Genomic DNA, 17,051 nt, shown 5'->3' with positions numbered 1-17,051 from the left:
GAGACAGACTTCAGAGTGTAAAAGCAGACATGAAAAAACTGCGAACTATCTGGTCTGCAAAGAAGCTAATCTTATAGTTGGAATATTTATAAATATATATTTTAAAAAATTTTGCATAATCATTTATTGTTCCAAATAAAACACGAAGGGATGAAAAGAATCAGTTAATGAAATTGTGGTAATAAAATAATTAATTTTATTTTGGTATCGAAATAGGAAAATAAATCTTTCAGTATTGAGATATATGTCTGAAAATGTGTACTTCTTCCCCAAAGATATGCTTAATGACTTTTTCACCTAAAGACTTAATGACTGTTCGAAACAATTAAATAGTGGCGTAGTCTTGCAGCTGACAATTTAGGTCTCTAAACACCAGTACAAAAACAACATCAAAACAAATAAGCGTGCTGTGTTTTTTCTTGTCTTATAAGTTTCAGACGTTCTCTAAGGAACGAAGATAATTATGTCCAGGTTCTAGTCTCTTGCAAGACGGCAGAAAATGACAACTGGCAGGGTTCGATCTCATGACCATCGTGACGGCAGTCCTGAGCGAATATCACACGATCAGGCTTCCACATTGCTGTACAGTAATATGCGAATATCTTTTGGCTCGCGCCGCATTACCGAGCTAGCTCGAGACGTATCCTTATAGACGGCCTGAACACGTCACAACCTGTGGGCAGTGGGAACCAATTGTACACGTTGCAAGTCTGTACGACGTGGCGCCAAGCTATTGGTCTCCACTGCCCACAGGTTGTGACGTTGCAGGCCAGTGATCAAGCCTTCTATGACGATATGTCTCAGCTGCGGACTTTATCTCAGGGGCTGCTACTGAGACGTCAAACTTCGTTTCTATAATGGACTTTAGTTGGGTTTTAGTGTTTCTTCTGATGTAGTGTGTGTGTGTGTGTGTGAGAGAGAGAGAGAGAGCAACACAACAGTAAGATGATAGTGTGTGTGCTCGACGTGTGCAAGATAATTATAACACACTCTAACGTGCGTACCGAAGGAGGCAGTCGAACTCAAGGCGTTCCACTAATTGCGTCTGTGTTGCCAACTGTGAGTCGAAGGCTCTGGGGAAAATGAAACAGGACACAGAGTTTCTCAGACAGGTCTGGTCTAGTCTATGGTAATGGAAGGAGAAATACAGTATAGAGACGTTTAGGCCTTTATCTGTCTGTCTGTCTGTCTGTCTGTATATATTGGGCTACCAATACGTTATTAATTCATGATACGTCTTTCTTACTGTCTCTGTCTCTCTCTCTCTCGCTCTGGCTACTTGTTGGAAGTAATTATCTTCTGGTGCGATGGAAAATCTGTAATTGATAAGATCTATCTATCTATCTATCTATCTATCTATCTATCTATCTATCTATCTATCTATCTATCTATCTATCTATCTATCTATCTATCTATCTATCTGTCTGTCTGTCTGTATGTCTGACTGTCTGTCTGTGTGGTTATCTATCTATCTATCTATCTATCTATCTATCTATCTATCTATCTATCTATCTATCTATCTATCTATCTATCTACCTATCTATCTATATCTATCTATCTAACTATCTATCTATCTATCTATCTATCTATCTATCTATCTATCTATCTATCTATCTATCTATCTATCTATCTATCTATCTATCTATCTATCTATCTATTTGTCTATCTATCTATATCTATCTATAATCTATATATCTGTCTGTTTGTCTGTCTGTCTATCTATTTTAACTCCGGTATCTCTCTCTCTCTCTCTCTCTCCATCTTTCTCACTCGCTTCCTCTCTATCATTCTCTCTGTAAATTTATTTCTTTGCTTATGTGGATTTTCCCCGACGTGCAAAAGAGTTCCCTAAGGTTACGACCTATATATAAAATACTGAACTAATGAACAATGGATTTATTCTGGAAGACCTGTTTTCAAAGGTCAAGGCTCTATTTGTTAATAATTCAAAGCAGTCTGAAAGAAACTAAAGCCACGCTGAGACACTCTACAACACTCAGTCTTAAGCTCGCCCAGATTTTAATTGTAGTTTCTTCTTTTAAATAAAAAAAAAGATGACCATTTTGTTCTGTTACTTTTCTTTCTGATTCTACAAACATTAGCATTCGGTAAGTTGATATCATCATTATATCTTTAACTGCAGAGGTCGACTTGCCAAATATGAATTCTTATGTATAGTCACTCTCTCTCTCTCTTTCTCTGTGTCTCTCTTTCTCTCTCTCTGTCATCCTACTATCCGTACCAATCTCTATTTCTCTCTCTCTTTCTGTCATACTTCTTTCCACTCTCTCTCTCTCTCTCTCTCTCTCGTTCTCTCTCTCTCTTTTTGTGTAATCTATCTATCCATCCAAATCTCTCTCTCTCTCTCTTTTTCTCTCTCTCTTACTTTCTGTCATCCATCTATCCATCCAAATCTCTCTCTCTCTCTCTCTCTCTATCTCTTCACGCATATATACATAAGCGTGTGTGTATGTGTGGCTGTGTGTGCGTGGCTGTGTGTGTATGGTTACTGTTACTTCTCCACATGTCTACTCTACATTCGCAACAATCTTGAGCCTGAATCAAAGGCCATTGTTTGATACTTATGGCTCACGTTAGAACCGCATCTCCGAGATTCCTGCTACTCAAGGGAGACAAGATTCTATTTCCTTGACAAAGTCACTCTTGGTGGGGATTTATTTCCTTTTTTTTTTTTGGCATTTGTCCTCGCTCATGGAGCCCCCTCCCCCTCTCTCCTCATTTCCTCCTGTTTTCCTCCTGACTTTATTCGTTCCTTTTCTACTTGTTGATTTGAGAACGGTGAATGCAACCCTCCCCCCACACACACACACTTTCCACAACCTAACATACACAATCATAAATACGCACTGAGACACAACTATAGACATACACAAATACACACAATGACACACAGGTATACATTCACACACATAAACTAAACCAGGCATAGGCCTAAAGAGAGAGAGAGAGAGAGCTACACACATACGCAAACATATGTACACACCTATAGGCATAGATACAAATTCAGACATGAAATTTTAAATTTATATTAAATTGTTGAAAGCTGAACTTTTGACCTTTTAACTGAATAGATTCTAAATAGATTCAAACCACTTTCATATCTACTTTAAGCAGTTCTCGGGTCCCCGGACGAGCAGGGCCGGTCCTAGCTATTGCGGGGCCCTATGCGAAACGGATTGCGCGGGGCCTAATCAAGCTAGAGATAAGTATAATGTCAACATTAAGATTTTGAATTATAAAATACATTCGTCTTTACAATAAATTTTTATTAAATGAAAGCTGACAATGCCGTTTTTTTTTTATTGTTCGTAGGATTGTCACCCCAAAATGACAATTTTGTCTATTTTTCAAGAGATTTTTGTGAGTTTTCAGATTTTTAATTTTAGGAGATTTCCAGAAACTATTAGGTATATTTTGCAATTACAAGAGATTTCCACTAGCCCCTGGAAAATCAGGAAGCCGCGCAAAACCTGTTTTTATATTATTACAAATCTCACTATCCAGGCTCTCTGCAAACTGCACCATACACCGCCAACTTAAAGAACTTGACAACTCAGGGCTCCAAAGTAACGTAACACTTTAATAGTTGAAGAAATAACAGCCAATACTGTACAATTGGCAACACGTAACACAAGACTGTACAAATATCTCTCCGATAACACCGTACCGCCGTATCAACTCTTGCACTGGCCTCTCCGTCTCGTTCCGGGCTTGCACTGGGTTCAACAGTTCAGGACTGACTTCACACACTAGGTTCGTTGTGTCGGACTCGATCGCAGACCAAGATCAAGACGCCAGTCGTCTCAACTGTACTGGTCTGTACTTGACAGTACTCCGCACTGAACCGTCGTAATGCTCCGTACAGAACCACACCGTAGTCGACCGTGTTCTAAGCCCTGTCGTGAACCTTCTGTCGTGAACCTTCTGTCGTGAACCTTGCTGTATTGAGCCCCTTTTCTCAATCGTCTTGGCTGCGACACCTCCGCTCCTTATATAGGGTCTCTGCTGGCCTTCTAGAACCGGGCAGAACGTCGCTGGACCATTCTGGGTGGTCAGATGACTACATCCCTCGTGACACTCCTGAGCTCTGTTCAGGACGCCGATCCTTCCCGAACCGTCATGTTGACACTCGTCTCTGCTGACCGTCGTAACTCGTCAAGGTTAACCGCTCGTCTATCGCTGGCCTGGGGCGATTTGCGTCGGCTGACTGCACACACACCACTACCCCCATCTGTGCCACCACTAGGTTTATAACAATATATAAGTTATAAAGTTTTAAATGTAATAATGTACACCTAGAATTAGCGCGGGGCCTATAAAAGTGCGGGGCCCACTGCGTCCGCATAGGCTCTGCGGACTAGTGTCATACGCGGGCACCAGAGCCGTAAGTGAAGACTTTACACAACTACTATACCACATAACGCTAACCGCTCGACCGACTCTAATGCTGTAGGCTTTGTTACTGTTACAAAACATAGTACCTTCCTTACGTAGAGGACTACACATTATGAGTGAGTCTGGTGTGAATGTACATTTTGGTTTCTTATAATTATAATGTTGTTTTTTTTTGGTGTAATGCACAAATTGTAAGACAAATTTCCTTACGGATAACAAAGATTATTATTATTATGTTAGAAATGAACGAGTAGTCATTCTCTGGCGCTGCCAGGGTCGATTTTCGCTAAAGAGAAACAAAATTCATCGTGGTCCCTTTAACAGTTTCCACTGAGGAATTTTCTGGTGATGTGGCAGGTCTGCAGCAGTACCGCCATCTGACAGGCAACGAAGATGTTCCTAGGAATGTTAAGGGCATTGAAGGTGTCTGTGAGGTCAGTTGTTATTATCCCCTCGGTTGATATAACAATGGGGTATTATTATTATTATTATTATTTACTATTATGCGGATAATTGCAGGTAAAACTGTACTTTTCAGTTATTGTCCCCAGTTCTCTAACATTTGATTTAATGGCCTTTAATTAACGTAACTAATTCAGAAACAGTTTGCATGACAAATCAACAAACTAGATAATAATGATTTCTGCTATATCGGGGCGACCTCAAGTGCGGGGTCGCCCCACTCGCCACCCCTAAGCTGATTAACACCAGCGTGGCTCAAACTGTTGAGCACGCATTACCAACTTATTTTGCTATATGCAGAGGCATAGCGGGGGGGGGGGGACAAGATGCCCTGGGTGCCTCCTTCATGGGGGTTCCACACTCAGCCTATATTTCTATGTTACGTTCATGGAAAATTGGGTGGGGGCGCCGGTACTGTACCTTTCCCCGAGCTCACGTTTTGCTCACTACGCCTCTGGCTATATGCACCTTGTTCTTGAATGTTTTTTGTATAATTATATTGGCCAGTGCTGTCTTTAAATAATATTTTTGCCACATCCAGCACAGACGTAACCCTTGATCGATTTATATTATTGATGTCTTAAACTTTGGTGGTGCAGTACAAGTATTATAGCCAAAAGTACAGCGCAGATGTTTTGTAGTTTCATATCTCGTAACATCTTATAAAAAATAATTTAGTTTTTTTTCTTCTTTTCTTTTGTAACAAAATTATTTTTCAAATATATATTTTTTTTTGAATAATATAAAAAAACAACCGAATAGTTTTTGAAGAAATCTCCTGTCCATGAGAACTTGTGGAGATAACAAGAAAAAACAACAACAATCCATTAACAAATGTATCAGATAACACTGGACGCGGTCAAATATTTCTCTATCTGATGGCTAAGTACATTTTCGAATTCAATCTACAAATGCATTAGACAGCAATAGAATGTTTTAAAAATTGTTTCCTGGTGGCGGGATCAACCGGTGGAAGATATAAACACTCCCCCACCCCTCCAGTATGACCATGACATTGGCTTTGAATTGTGAGTTTTTTTTTACTTATATGTGTAGTGTTATGTCTTCTGCAGAAGTAGAGAATATTGTTCACATTTGGTGTGCAAAGTGACTATAATTCTAATACATGTTACACCTTGTTGCCAAAAGGATTTGATTACATATACATATAGCATGTAATATTAATTGAATAAAACGAGTACGCTTTGAGATGACCTAATGTAACCATTTTGCACCCATTTTTAAATGTGTGGAGTTATTACTATGTCACTACAAATGTAATTGAAGATTTATCTAATTTAGCCGAAGAAATTTGAAAGGTTAAGAATTAATACAAATCATTTTTTAAGAATTTAAATATTTTAATTATCCAAATTGAAATCCCAATATGAATAAACATTAAAATATTCCTGGGAAGAGTACACAACACGAAATTCCTTTTAATAATGAATTCACAGAAATTAAATATCAAGTTTGAAATGTAGACGCCTGAGTTTAAAATTTGACTTCCTTAAATGTATCAAGCTTCCAAGGTATTCAGAGTTAAAATATTTAGAAATCTCTTTCAGATCTATAGGGCAGACGATGTAAAAATCATGTTTCTGTGGCCCACGGTTAACGAGGGTGTCATGTGGCCAGCCCTACGACCAACGGCATTTACTTTTCCCAAACTAATGTCAGGTACCCATTAGAGCTGGGTGGACTCCTAAAGAACTTCACAGGGACTCGAGCAGGGGCCCCTTGGTTCGGAAGCCGAGTTCTTTACCACTCAGCCGCCGCACCTCCCTAGATGCTAAGTAGTTATATTTAATCTTGTTTCCTTGAGCTGTTCATAGTACTTCCGAAATGTGTGCTCTAGAAATGTGATCACGTGGTTTGGTGTTGTGTTTTTTTTTTAAATTAGAAAACCTTGCCGCGCTTTATTGCGTGACAAGCGCTTTTAGTTTTAGCGCTAAACGTGGCGGACGACGAGACAGACAGACAACAAAATGGTATCTTTATGTCAAAGACTGTTAAGAAATGTATTCCTTTCGATCCATTCTCTGTTGCGCAGTCCACGGCAGTCAACCGCTTCGTCTGCATTGATTGTCATAAAGTATGTAGGTCATAGTGGGGTCTGCGTAACAACATGAAAATGTACACTCTATGTACACTCTATGTACACTCTATGTACACAAGATAACACGCAGATCTAATGTACATAACAGTTGTTTTTTAAAATCCCAACTGGGATAAATTGCTAAATAAATACCCTTAAAACAAAATGATGCGAGTAGCCTGCGCAGAATATCTATCTATATTTACTTTGTCAAAATTCAATAAGAAATAAGGCAAAGAATGTAATCGACTATTCACATTGCGATACCATTTCAGTCGATACTTCAGCAGCCTGCATATTGTTTTTTTTTTCTCTTTTAAGTTTTTTTTTTTTTTTAGCGTCGAGGACTATTGATGGGATGATATGGGTGGAGTAATCGATTTTACTCGTAATTAACAATTGGTACTCGATCTCACCAGCTCTTACTTGAGGGTTAAATCTATTTTTACCTTACAACTCTCACGCTACACGTGCAAACCAAGCACACCTCAGTGCTACATCTTAGCAGGAAACATCGAGCTTCCTATGACGGTATCGATTAGCCCTAATCGCACTAACTGAATGCACCGATACTTGAAGTAGGTAGGCGTAATCATTAAAAGTACCCCCATTCTGACCTTGAGGTTTTTGTCGAAGAGATTAGAGCTAAGATTAGTTTAGCGATTGGACTCCACAATGACCTAGTAATAATGTCAAAAAACGCTAACTAAAACTCTATGGCCATAGTACACGGTCTTCAGGGCTCATAAAGACCTTCCTTCAGAGAACAGTACCAGGTAAATAAAGAAGAGGCAGAAAGAGAAAGCTGTGGGAAGACAACATAAATGTCATGAACCGGCCTGTCATTGAAAGACATTCTTTCAAAGGCAACAGACAGAGAGGAATGGAGAAAGACGGTCAACAGATCATGTGTTGTGCCCCAACGGTTCAACAGATCTCGGTATAGGTGAAGGAATAACTTTTGTATTTAAATAACCAAATCTCTAATTAAACTAAAAAAAGTGTTGTTTTTTTTTTAGCTTGCTCTACGCCTAGCAACCCAAAACTCTCGGTTGCTACCGAAAACATTTCCCATATTTCTATTTTTTCTTTGAGGAAATTCCCACTTTCGTTTTGTCTTTTTCTTAGTCATGTCAAGACATCGCGTTTGTTACACTTTTTACAATGTTTATATCAACTCACTCTGTCTGTCTGTCTGTCAGGTAAAAAGTCTGAACACGTTTTTTCTCATTCTCTGATCAAGTTAAAACTTTGCCCAATAATGTATTAAAACTGGCAAGATACGAATCTATCAAAACATTATCTAATTAGTGTTGTTGGTGATTTATTATTTTGTTTGAGCTGGAAATAAGGGGAATAAATGCTAGCGAGATGTGAATGTATGTATGGATTTAATCCCTTTATTGCGTTAAAACTACGTTTTTCTCCCGCTTCCCGTTCTCGGAGGAAGTCGAAATTTTGCATAATAATTCATAGTCGATGATAATACACGAATCTATCCGAAAAATAATCATGTAGTAACTAGTTGATGATAGAGCAGTGAGATTCATAACAAACGAATATACACATTTGACTAGAGTAACACCTTTAGTAAAATCACTAAATTTAGAAAGCCTTCAGGACAGAAGGCTCAAAAGTAAAGTAGCAATCATACTTAAAACACTGAACCATAATCTTCAAATACAAAAACAAAATTTAATAAAATACTCTGAAAGACACAAAGATAAAGGCACATTCCTCGTCCCATATGCTAGGACAAATTTGTACAAACACTCCTTCTTCCCTAGTGCTATTAGAGCATGGAATGGGTTGCCTGAGCTAGCCAGGAAAACCAGTGACTTGGCTGAATTTAAGTCATTGGTTAATATGCATGACTAAATGCATGACGCGTAGGACGTAATCATCTTCTTTTTTGAAGTAACGTCTGTATTATATAAGATAAGATATAAGATGATTTAGTACTGTAATGACACAATAGAAAGACGCGTAGAAGTTTGGGTTTAATTGGGTTTTTCCGTTGTGACGTAACGGATCATTAGAAAGCTAGAACGGAAATAGAGAACCAACGGACAGGTCGACGACCGGAGAGACCGGATTAGAGATTAGAGACGCCGCCGACTGTGCCCTTATTATTTAATAAAGTTAGTGTTACATTTACTCTCAGGAGTTATTCATTATCTACTGTACTTGTTTCTATTGGATGTGCCTAGTCCGAGCTCGCATATAACATTCATCTACACACAACTACAGTCGTGATTTACCAACATCATCAACACAGTGACATAGACCATCAACAGTACTAATTAATTAATTTTGATTTACCTAGCAGAAAGGGATATAGTTATAGCAAAAAGGAAGCTTAGTCCTGTAATTTTCAGATAAATGGCAGTAATTAGTGGTTATTTCCCTTAAATAAGTGTTTCCTTTTTTTTTAATCCTTTTAAAAGTATTCTTTTTTTTTTCTATTAATTGTTCGTTTTGAATTTAGAAAAGGTTAAGAGAGTTGTACAACTCAATTGCTCAATCTGGACACCTAAGTGTTAACCTCAAAGGTGGCCCCAAGCTAAATATCATTTTATTAATTCGTATTTTTTTTTCCTATTCGTTCCTGCTTCATGGATTCATGGAACTCATGAAGTGCTTGGTGATGAACATAGGATATTCACTCTTTTAATTAATTACACCAAGGTCCAAAGGTCACGGATGTGATTAATGATGGCCCCAGCCTCTGTTTAATCGTAAACATTAGTAAATTTTTTGATTGGTGTTGCTGGGGGTCAGAGGTCGCCGGCATTGTCAAGACCCGTGGCTAAACTTGTCAACTAAATGAATAATTAACCAAAGGATTAAAAATGAGTCCAGCGTACCCGCCATTAGTCGAATATTAATGGCAATCAATAAGTTATTTGGAAAACTTCGATGAATCACATTGGACAGGATACATTTTTCAAACATATTTCTCACATGAGTGACTTGATTTATTATGTGTGCTAGTGTCTGTGTGTGTAAGTGTGTGCATACTAGACAACATACTAATTGTCACGTGATTGTCGGGACACAAATGTTCCTATGGAATTAACAACGCTGGATGGAAAATACCGATCAAAGACGCTTAGTTCGAATCCTGTATTTGCTAAGAACCTAAAGGCATTTAGATTGTTTTAAAAATAATTTCTTTCTTTAAATAATATGGTTACTATAAAAAAAACATGTTTAGATATAACTAATAAGCTTTAAATATACTTGTGCTAATAGTTTGTTGTTGTTTTTTAAGAAGTATTAGAAGGCGCGGTGGCTGAGCGGTAAAGCGTTTGGCTTCCAAACCGGGGGTCCTGGTTTCGAATCCTTGTGAAAACTGGGATTTTTAATTTCGGGATCTTTGGGCGCCTCTAAGTCCACCCAGCTCTAATGGGTTGGGGAAATGAAAAGGCGGTTGGTCGTTGTGCTGGCCACATGACACCCTCGTTAACCGTAGGCCACTGAAATAGATGACCTTTACATCATCTACCCTATAGACCACAAGGTCTGAAAGGGGAACTTTTAGAAGTATTGTGTGCACAACGTCTGGTCTCCTTGATTTGTGGACAATAGTGTTTGAAATCTAACGCCCCAGATGAATAGATTATGTCTATTTTCCCTGATGTGTAGACAATCCTTTAAAATGTCTACATTTCTAAGACGTATATCCTCTTCCAATAGTCTTATCTCTGGTCCCCAGTCGGTACCCAACTCTCACCTGTGGCTCTCAGAAGCTGTAGCATGCGCAGCGGCCACACCCCGGAAACGGCTTTGACTGGCCGGCTAAACCAGGTAGAGGGTATCTGACGTGTCCGTGACACTCATCACACTGAGGTTCTGTCAAACCGTGACCTCCGTGCTCATATAATGTTAATGTTATTTAAATTATATATTATATATATATGGATGGCTGCCTGGTGGAGCGGCTTGCGCTCCGGACTGTCGCTTAGATTTATTGATGGTCCCAAGTTCAAACCCTGGCCGCTCCCATCCCCAGTCATGCAGTCATTAAATTTCTTTAGAACCACATGAACACAATAACCAGCAACATATCTTATCTTATAGATTACACAAGTTACTTAAAAAAAACAAGATAATTACCCATAATATAACATCTAACAGTTAGACTTACAGAGAACCTTTATGATGTTTTGATGAATCATTAAAATTAGGAAAGATAAAAGAAATATTTTCATCTTTTTGATTTATCCCACTGTATCTTAAACCTTTAAATATATGTAGTGTACATGGTCAATAACTTATATAAGCAGGAATCTGCAGGATGTGGGTAGACAATACTTAATTTAGATAGTCCATAAAAAGTGACATGGTCTTCTTATTTAGTCCTGTTTGGTTTAAGTCAATTTAATATATTTATTTCATTGTCATTTTTTGTATTTGTGTACTTAGTGTTTTCTTTAATAGCATTTAAAAACTGTTAGTATTGTTGGTAAAATTTTTGTAGAATATTGTTCTATGAGTTCTAACAAATTAGTAATTTCATAAATGTAGGATACAGTTTTAAGGAGTAGCTTATCACCTTTACCAAATACTTCTGTTTGTTTAAAAAAAAAACATCAAAGAGATGTACCAAGAACACTAGAATATTATATATACTACCTTAACTGGACCAGAACCTTTACAATGTACATAAATCATACACTCCTCTTGACAAAGAACATCCAACACGAAGACACATTTATATTTCTTACACTATCTTGAAATTCACTGAAATCACTGATATGTTTTTTTTACTGTTATATCCTTATATGTTTGACATGTTTCGGATGTTCCTTCAGAGTTGACGACAGGGGATGGGAGCGGGCAGGGTTTGAACCAGAGACATCGATAAATCCAAACGACAGTCCAGCGCGCAAACCACAAGACCAGGCAGCCATCCTGCGACTTCCTGAGACTTAACACTTTTTTTAATGCACTCTCTACTCTTTCATGTGTAGTAGCTAGTCCACAATACTTCATCATCTTCAAAATGTTAACGGGAGATCTGAAAGTTAAATAAAGTTTACTATTAATATTTTTTAGATGAAATGCAAACTGTAAATAAATACTGTATATAATATAATAATATCAAACATTTACTAGAATATCTATTGATAGAATCGTTATTAAATTAATAGATTTATATAGTTCTAACCTAAAGTAGTATTTACTTCCTAGCAATAGCCTCTTTTTATAGTCTTGTTGATCATCAAAAGCATAAAAAAAATAAATTATTTATAATACTAATATTATATGCTAGATGCTAGTAATAATTATTACTTACTTTAGAGTATTCCTTTATAGTATGTAATCCTTCAATACTGTCCATGATACTTCGTCTTGAAAATGTTAATGGCAGATCTGAAAGTTTACAATTAATTTTTTTGAAATGAAATGCAAACTGTATAAAATATAAAATAAAATGTATATATTAGGCCTATATATAACATCTAACATTTACTAGAATAATTTGGTATATACCGAGGTATAAAATATGACAGATCTAATAGTAACTGTCTAACAGTCTAATAGAATGAGTCTATGTAACTATAGAATACTAGTAATAGACTACAATAGATTATAGATCTGTACTTCTACTGGTTATATATATATAATATATATAATATATATATATATCTATATAATATATATATATATCTATATAATATATATATATATGTATCTCTATCTATTATAAATCTATAAGTTACTACCTGTCTATTTGTATTTCTATATAATATACAGACTATACTATGCTATTGGTATATAAACTAGATCTAGACTCTATAATTATTGACAGAATCGTTATTAAATGAATAGATTTACAATTAGATCTACATCGTCCTAGCCTAAATCAAGTATTCAATGCCTAGGCTAGGCCTAGATTTCTAGATCTACCCACTTTGACTTTATATAATGATTATCATGTTAATCATCAAAAGCATAAAAGTCAATTAATTATGTATAATGTTAATATGCTGGATCTAGAAATATTTACTTACTTTAGAGTACTCCTTTAATGGTACGTAGATCTAATCCTTCTACTAAGCCAAAGGTATTACCGCTGGCCATTTTTTCTTTCTAAGCCACCATTCATCATCTTTTGGTAATCGGAAAGCATATCTGCTAGTAGTGCTAGATCTAGATCCTTTACAAAACGAGACATTTGTTCACCATTGTAGATCTAGAGTTTTAATCCATGATGAATATTTTGAAAAGTCTAAATCATATTTAGATGAAGATTCTATTTGTTTCAAAAGAAATCTTTCTGTCTATGTAAACTACACAGCAACACAGTGGACTGAGTGGTTACGCACACACGCATCAATCAGTGACGCTTAACCTTGGCCTCTGACCAGTGATGACGTAGGCCGCGACCTGGTCAGAGTTAAGGCTTTCTATGTCGAAGGCGCCGGTCAAACCTAGCATGTGAAGTCTGGACTTGGCGGCCTGTGCGTAACGTCACAAAACTAGACAAAATCGGACAGAAATGCAAGTACCAGCACAGCGCTGTGGAGCACTCAAGAGAAGGACAAGACACACAGAAAGTCTCTGGTCATCCACTGCACCCAAACTTGTCCCTGGACGTCTTGATCAAATCTTGCTTCCGGAAAAGGGTGGGTTTTAGGGCAAGAGAGTGAGATCGACGTGTCACTTAAATACAAATTCCAGCGCAAGCCACTCGTCATCCCCCCCCCCCCATAGCTATATCTCTGATAAGTTGATAAGTGAACAAATCTAATGTTATACATAATCTCATTATTTAATGAGCAATCATCCTTGAGCTTCTCTCAAGCACATTATTTAATATATTTTTGGAATCGCCCATATAACGATTGAACAGAAAATAGGATAAACATGTATATATGTAACCCTGCCGGACCAAGTAAAACAAAGGACGTTTGGGCCACGAGGCCTTCATCAACTACAAAACAAACAATAAATGACAAACAAAAAGCTATTTCAGACAAATCCTTATCGCGAGTGCAAAAACACTATCCACACACTAGGAACCGTTTTTATGACACCTGCATGTGAGATGTTGTACAGAAAAAGAAATCCGTGGAGTTTTCCCGGTGTGCTCGGCCTTTAGCCTAGCGTCCAACTCAAGCATCTTGGGATGCAAGCCATAGGTAGGGATGTACAAATCTACAAATCTACACCTGCTTGGATATTTCCCAGACAGAAGCTTGTTTTTACTGGCAGATGGAGGCAAACTTCCATATTCCTTGAGCTCCAAAAGTCTTTACAATCAACTCTTGGGATAATTACGAAGAAGAAATTGAAAAGAATGTTTCCAATGAGCTTAGAACTCTATACAAACATGTCTCCTCCATATGAGAGTTCAGTTACCTTAGAGACGCTAGCTCCCTGGACCCTAGTCCACACCAAAGCCACTATATCTTTCCCAACGGTTTCTCAAACATTTCTAAAAATAACCTGACGGGTAAAAAAAAAAAAAATCAAGAAAGTGTGTTTGTGTCAAGGGAGACAAGAAGGGGAGACGGACACACTTGTAGAAGGGGCAGACAACCTAATAAATTGAGAAAGAAAGGGTGTTAACTCAAGATTTGCATTTGTAAGACGAGATATTGAGTATTCTGAGCACTAGATTGGTTAATGTCCAGGCACGTTCATACAGCCAGCAAGGACACCGAGGAACTCAAAGCAATATTTTATTAACTGTATTACTGTTATCCCCCTTTTTTTTTTCTCTCCTCCTTCCTTTTGTATACTGTGGGACGTCTGGTCCTGTAGACCTCACCAGACCAGATTGACCCTTGCTGACCACTACTGACCAATCATTTTTTTTTCTAGGAGTCAGTAGTGATGATATTAGATATTGGTTGAATGCCAACGATGCACCTGAAGTATGATACTGTTATTTTACTATTCTGAATCTAATATAGAAAACATAATAAGAGCTTAGAGGCATTAGGACTACTAGTCGAGTCGAAATTTTAATACGAATCAAAATTATTATAATGTCCAGTCTATATATTCCAAGGCTTAGGCCATTAATTCAATTTCCAAAATATATCATTATTTTCCCTTTCATATTTTGCATTTTACAGGGTAGATAATGTTCAGGTCATCTGTTTCTTTGGCCAGCGGTTAACGAGCAGGGTGTCATGTGGCCAGCAGACTTTGCGATTTATAGGGCAGGTGATGTTAAGGTCATCTGTTTCTTTGGCCAGCGGTTAACTTTTGGTGTCGTGTGGTCAGCACAACTACCTAACGCCTTTACTTTCCCCAACTAATGTCAGACACCAGTTACAGTTGTTTCAGTCAGGAGCGTCCTTAAAAATACCGATATTAGAAATCCCAACGACTTTACTTTCCCCAACCTTAGTCAAGTACCCATTAGAGTTGGGTGGACTCTAGGGTACCCTAAAAATCCCGAGATTCAAAATCCCAGTCTTCACCGAAATTCGAACCCAGGATCACAGGTTCGGAAGCCAAGCGCTTAACCACACAGCTACCGCGCCCCATGTCTATAATCTCTATAACTAAATTAAACTAATATATATATGTATAACTTGGACACGTGTTGTTGCTAAGTATGAAATGGGGTGTATAGAAACATACAACAAAATGATAATGATTGACACGAGTCAATTCAAACTCTAACTCGCACACACACAGACACACACATACACACACACACACGCAAAACGACGAAACCTTATATACAAAGTTTAAAGCACGCGACACAAGACACTCACACACAGATACTACAAAGTACAGACACACACAGATACTCACAAAAAAAAAACACACACACACACAGATCATGACTAGTTCACTAACTCTTTGACCTGGACTCACAACTTAACTCTTTCTCTCCGTAATTATTTTTCCACGTTTCGAAGGAATTCTCCATTTTGCTTATTACTATTTCACTACCCCTGTTATGATTGGGCTTCAATAGCTTTGTCTTTTGTTATCAGAAAATGTTGTATTTGGTAAAGAATTAAAGGGAAATGCATGCTCTTTTTTTATGTAACACAAAGTCAAGTTGATGGTATCGTCGATTCGGAGAAAAAGAGTTAATATTATTATAACTTAACGTAATCCAATGTTATGTTTCAGACTAACCCTTAAGATTACCATATCGCCTTGACCTTTTGTTGTGTCTCTTTCCAGGAGTGTCCGACTGGGATAGTGAACGAAGAGACGTTTAAAGAAATCTACGCCCAGTTTTTTCCCCAGGGAGGTAAGCACTCGCCCCCCCCCTCCCTCCTTCCATCGTACATTTCATTACCATTTACAGACTCATTTATCTACCCTCTATCCATTCGTCTTATCCTCTATCCATCCGTCTTATCCTCTATCCGTGAATCTCACTAATTCAGTCGTCTGTTTCGCTGAGTGACCAGCCATTCCATCAGGTGACAGAGTAGACGTATCACATTGTATCATACAAGTCTTCAAAGCTCAGTTTTTTTATTGGTTCTTTGGAGACGAGAAGTCTATTATATTATTACAAAGCTTATATCAACTCACTCTGTCTGGTAAAAAGTTTGTACACGTAATTTCTCCCACACCCAACCTCGGATCAAGTTGACATTTTTGCACAATTATTTCTTTCACCTGACAACACAATTATCAATAAAAAAAAGTAACCAGTTAGTTAATTAATTAATTAATTAATTAATTTGTTTTGTATCTCGAACAAAGGAAATAAATTTTCCTTGACTGATAAAGTGGTATAAGTTGAATTAGTCCCCTTTATTGTTTGTGGAAAACACAATAACCATGAATAGCTATAAAACCTACTTTCAGAAGCACTTCCCGTGCACAGTTGTTGGTGTTATTAGTTTGAGAAGGCTGACGAGGCTTCAGCCTTTGAGTTCGAATTAAAAGCGACCACCCAGAAACCCCCCTTCTTTCCCGCCTCTACCCCTTTCAGCTGGTCCAGATAAGTGAGAGGATCATAGAGTATTGCTAGCATGAAATTGAGCTAAACAAAAACACATGGAAAATATATTTCTTATCGCACAGATTTATTTCTGTTAGTCTAGATAGGCTATATCTGTTATAGATTTAATTACAT

At 37.6% G+C, this 17,051-nt stretch overlaps 1 protein-coding gene and 1 long non-coding RNA gene across 23 annotated transcripts in view; one reads left to right on the top strand and one right to left on the bottom strand.

Annotated features, from left to right (window-relative positions):
- Positions 1–17,051, top strand: part of LOC106071711 (Kv channel-interacting protein 4-like) — a 323,919-nt gene that overhangs the window by 295,097 nt on the left and 11,771 nt on the right. For all 22 annotated transcript variants that reach the window (XM_056018422.1, XM_056018418.1, XM_056018509.1 and 19 more), the window contains one exon: positions 16,142–16,211. In XM_056018422.1, the coding sequence (XP_055874397.1) occupies positions 16,142–16,211 (70 nt within the window). The remainder of the gene's footprint in view (positions 1–16,141; positions 16,212–17,051) is intronic.
- On the bottom strand, positions 11,796–13,324 carry LOC129924295 (uncharacterized). The gene is made up of 3 exons (XR_008776295.1): positions 12,997–13,324; positions 12,279–12,355; positions 11,796–11,999 (listed from the first exon to the last, which is right to left on the bottom strand). It is a non-coding gene; the product is annotated as an uncharacterized LOC129924295 (long non-coding RNA).

The sequence above is a fragment of the Biomphalaria glabrata genome, chromosome 1, assembly GCF_947242115.1.
Source record: "Biomphalaria glabrata chromosome 1, xgBioGlab47.1, whole genome shotgun sequence".
Classification (NCBI taxonomy): domain Eukaryota; kingdom Metazoa; phylum Mollusca; class Gastropoda; family Planorbidae; genus Biomphalaria; species Biomphalaria glabrata.
This window is presented reverse-complemented; position numbering and strand designations above follow the sequence as displayed.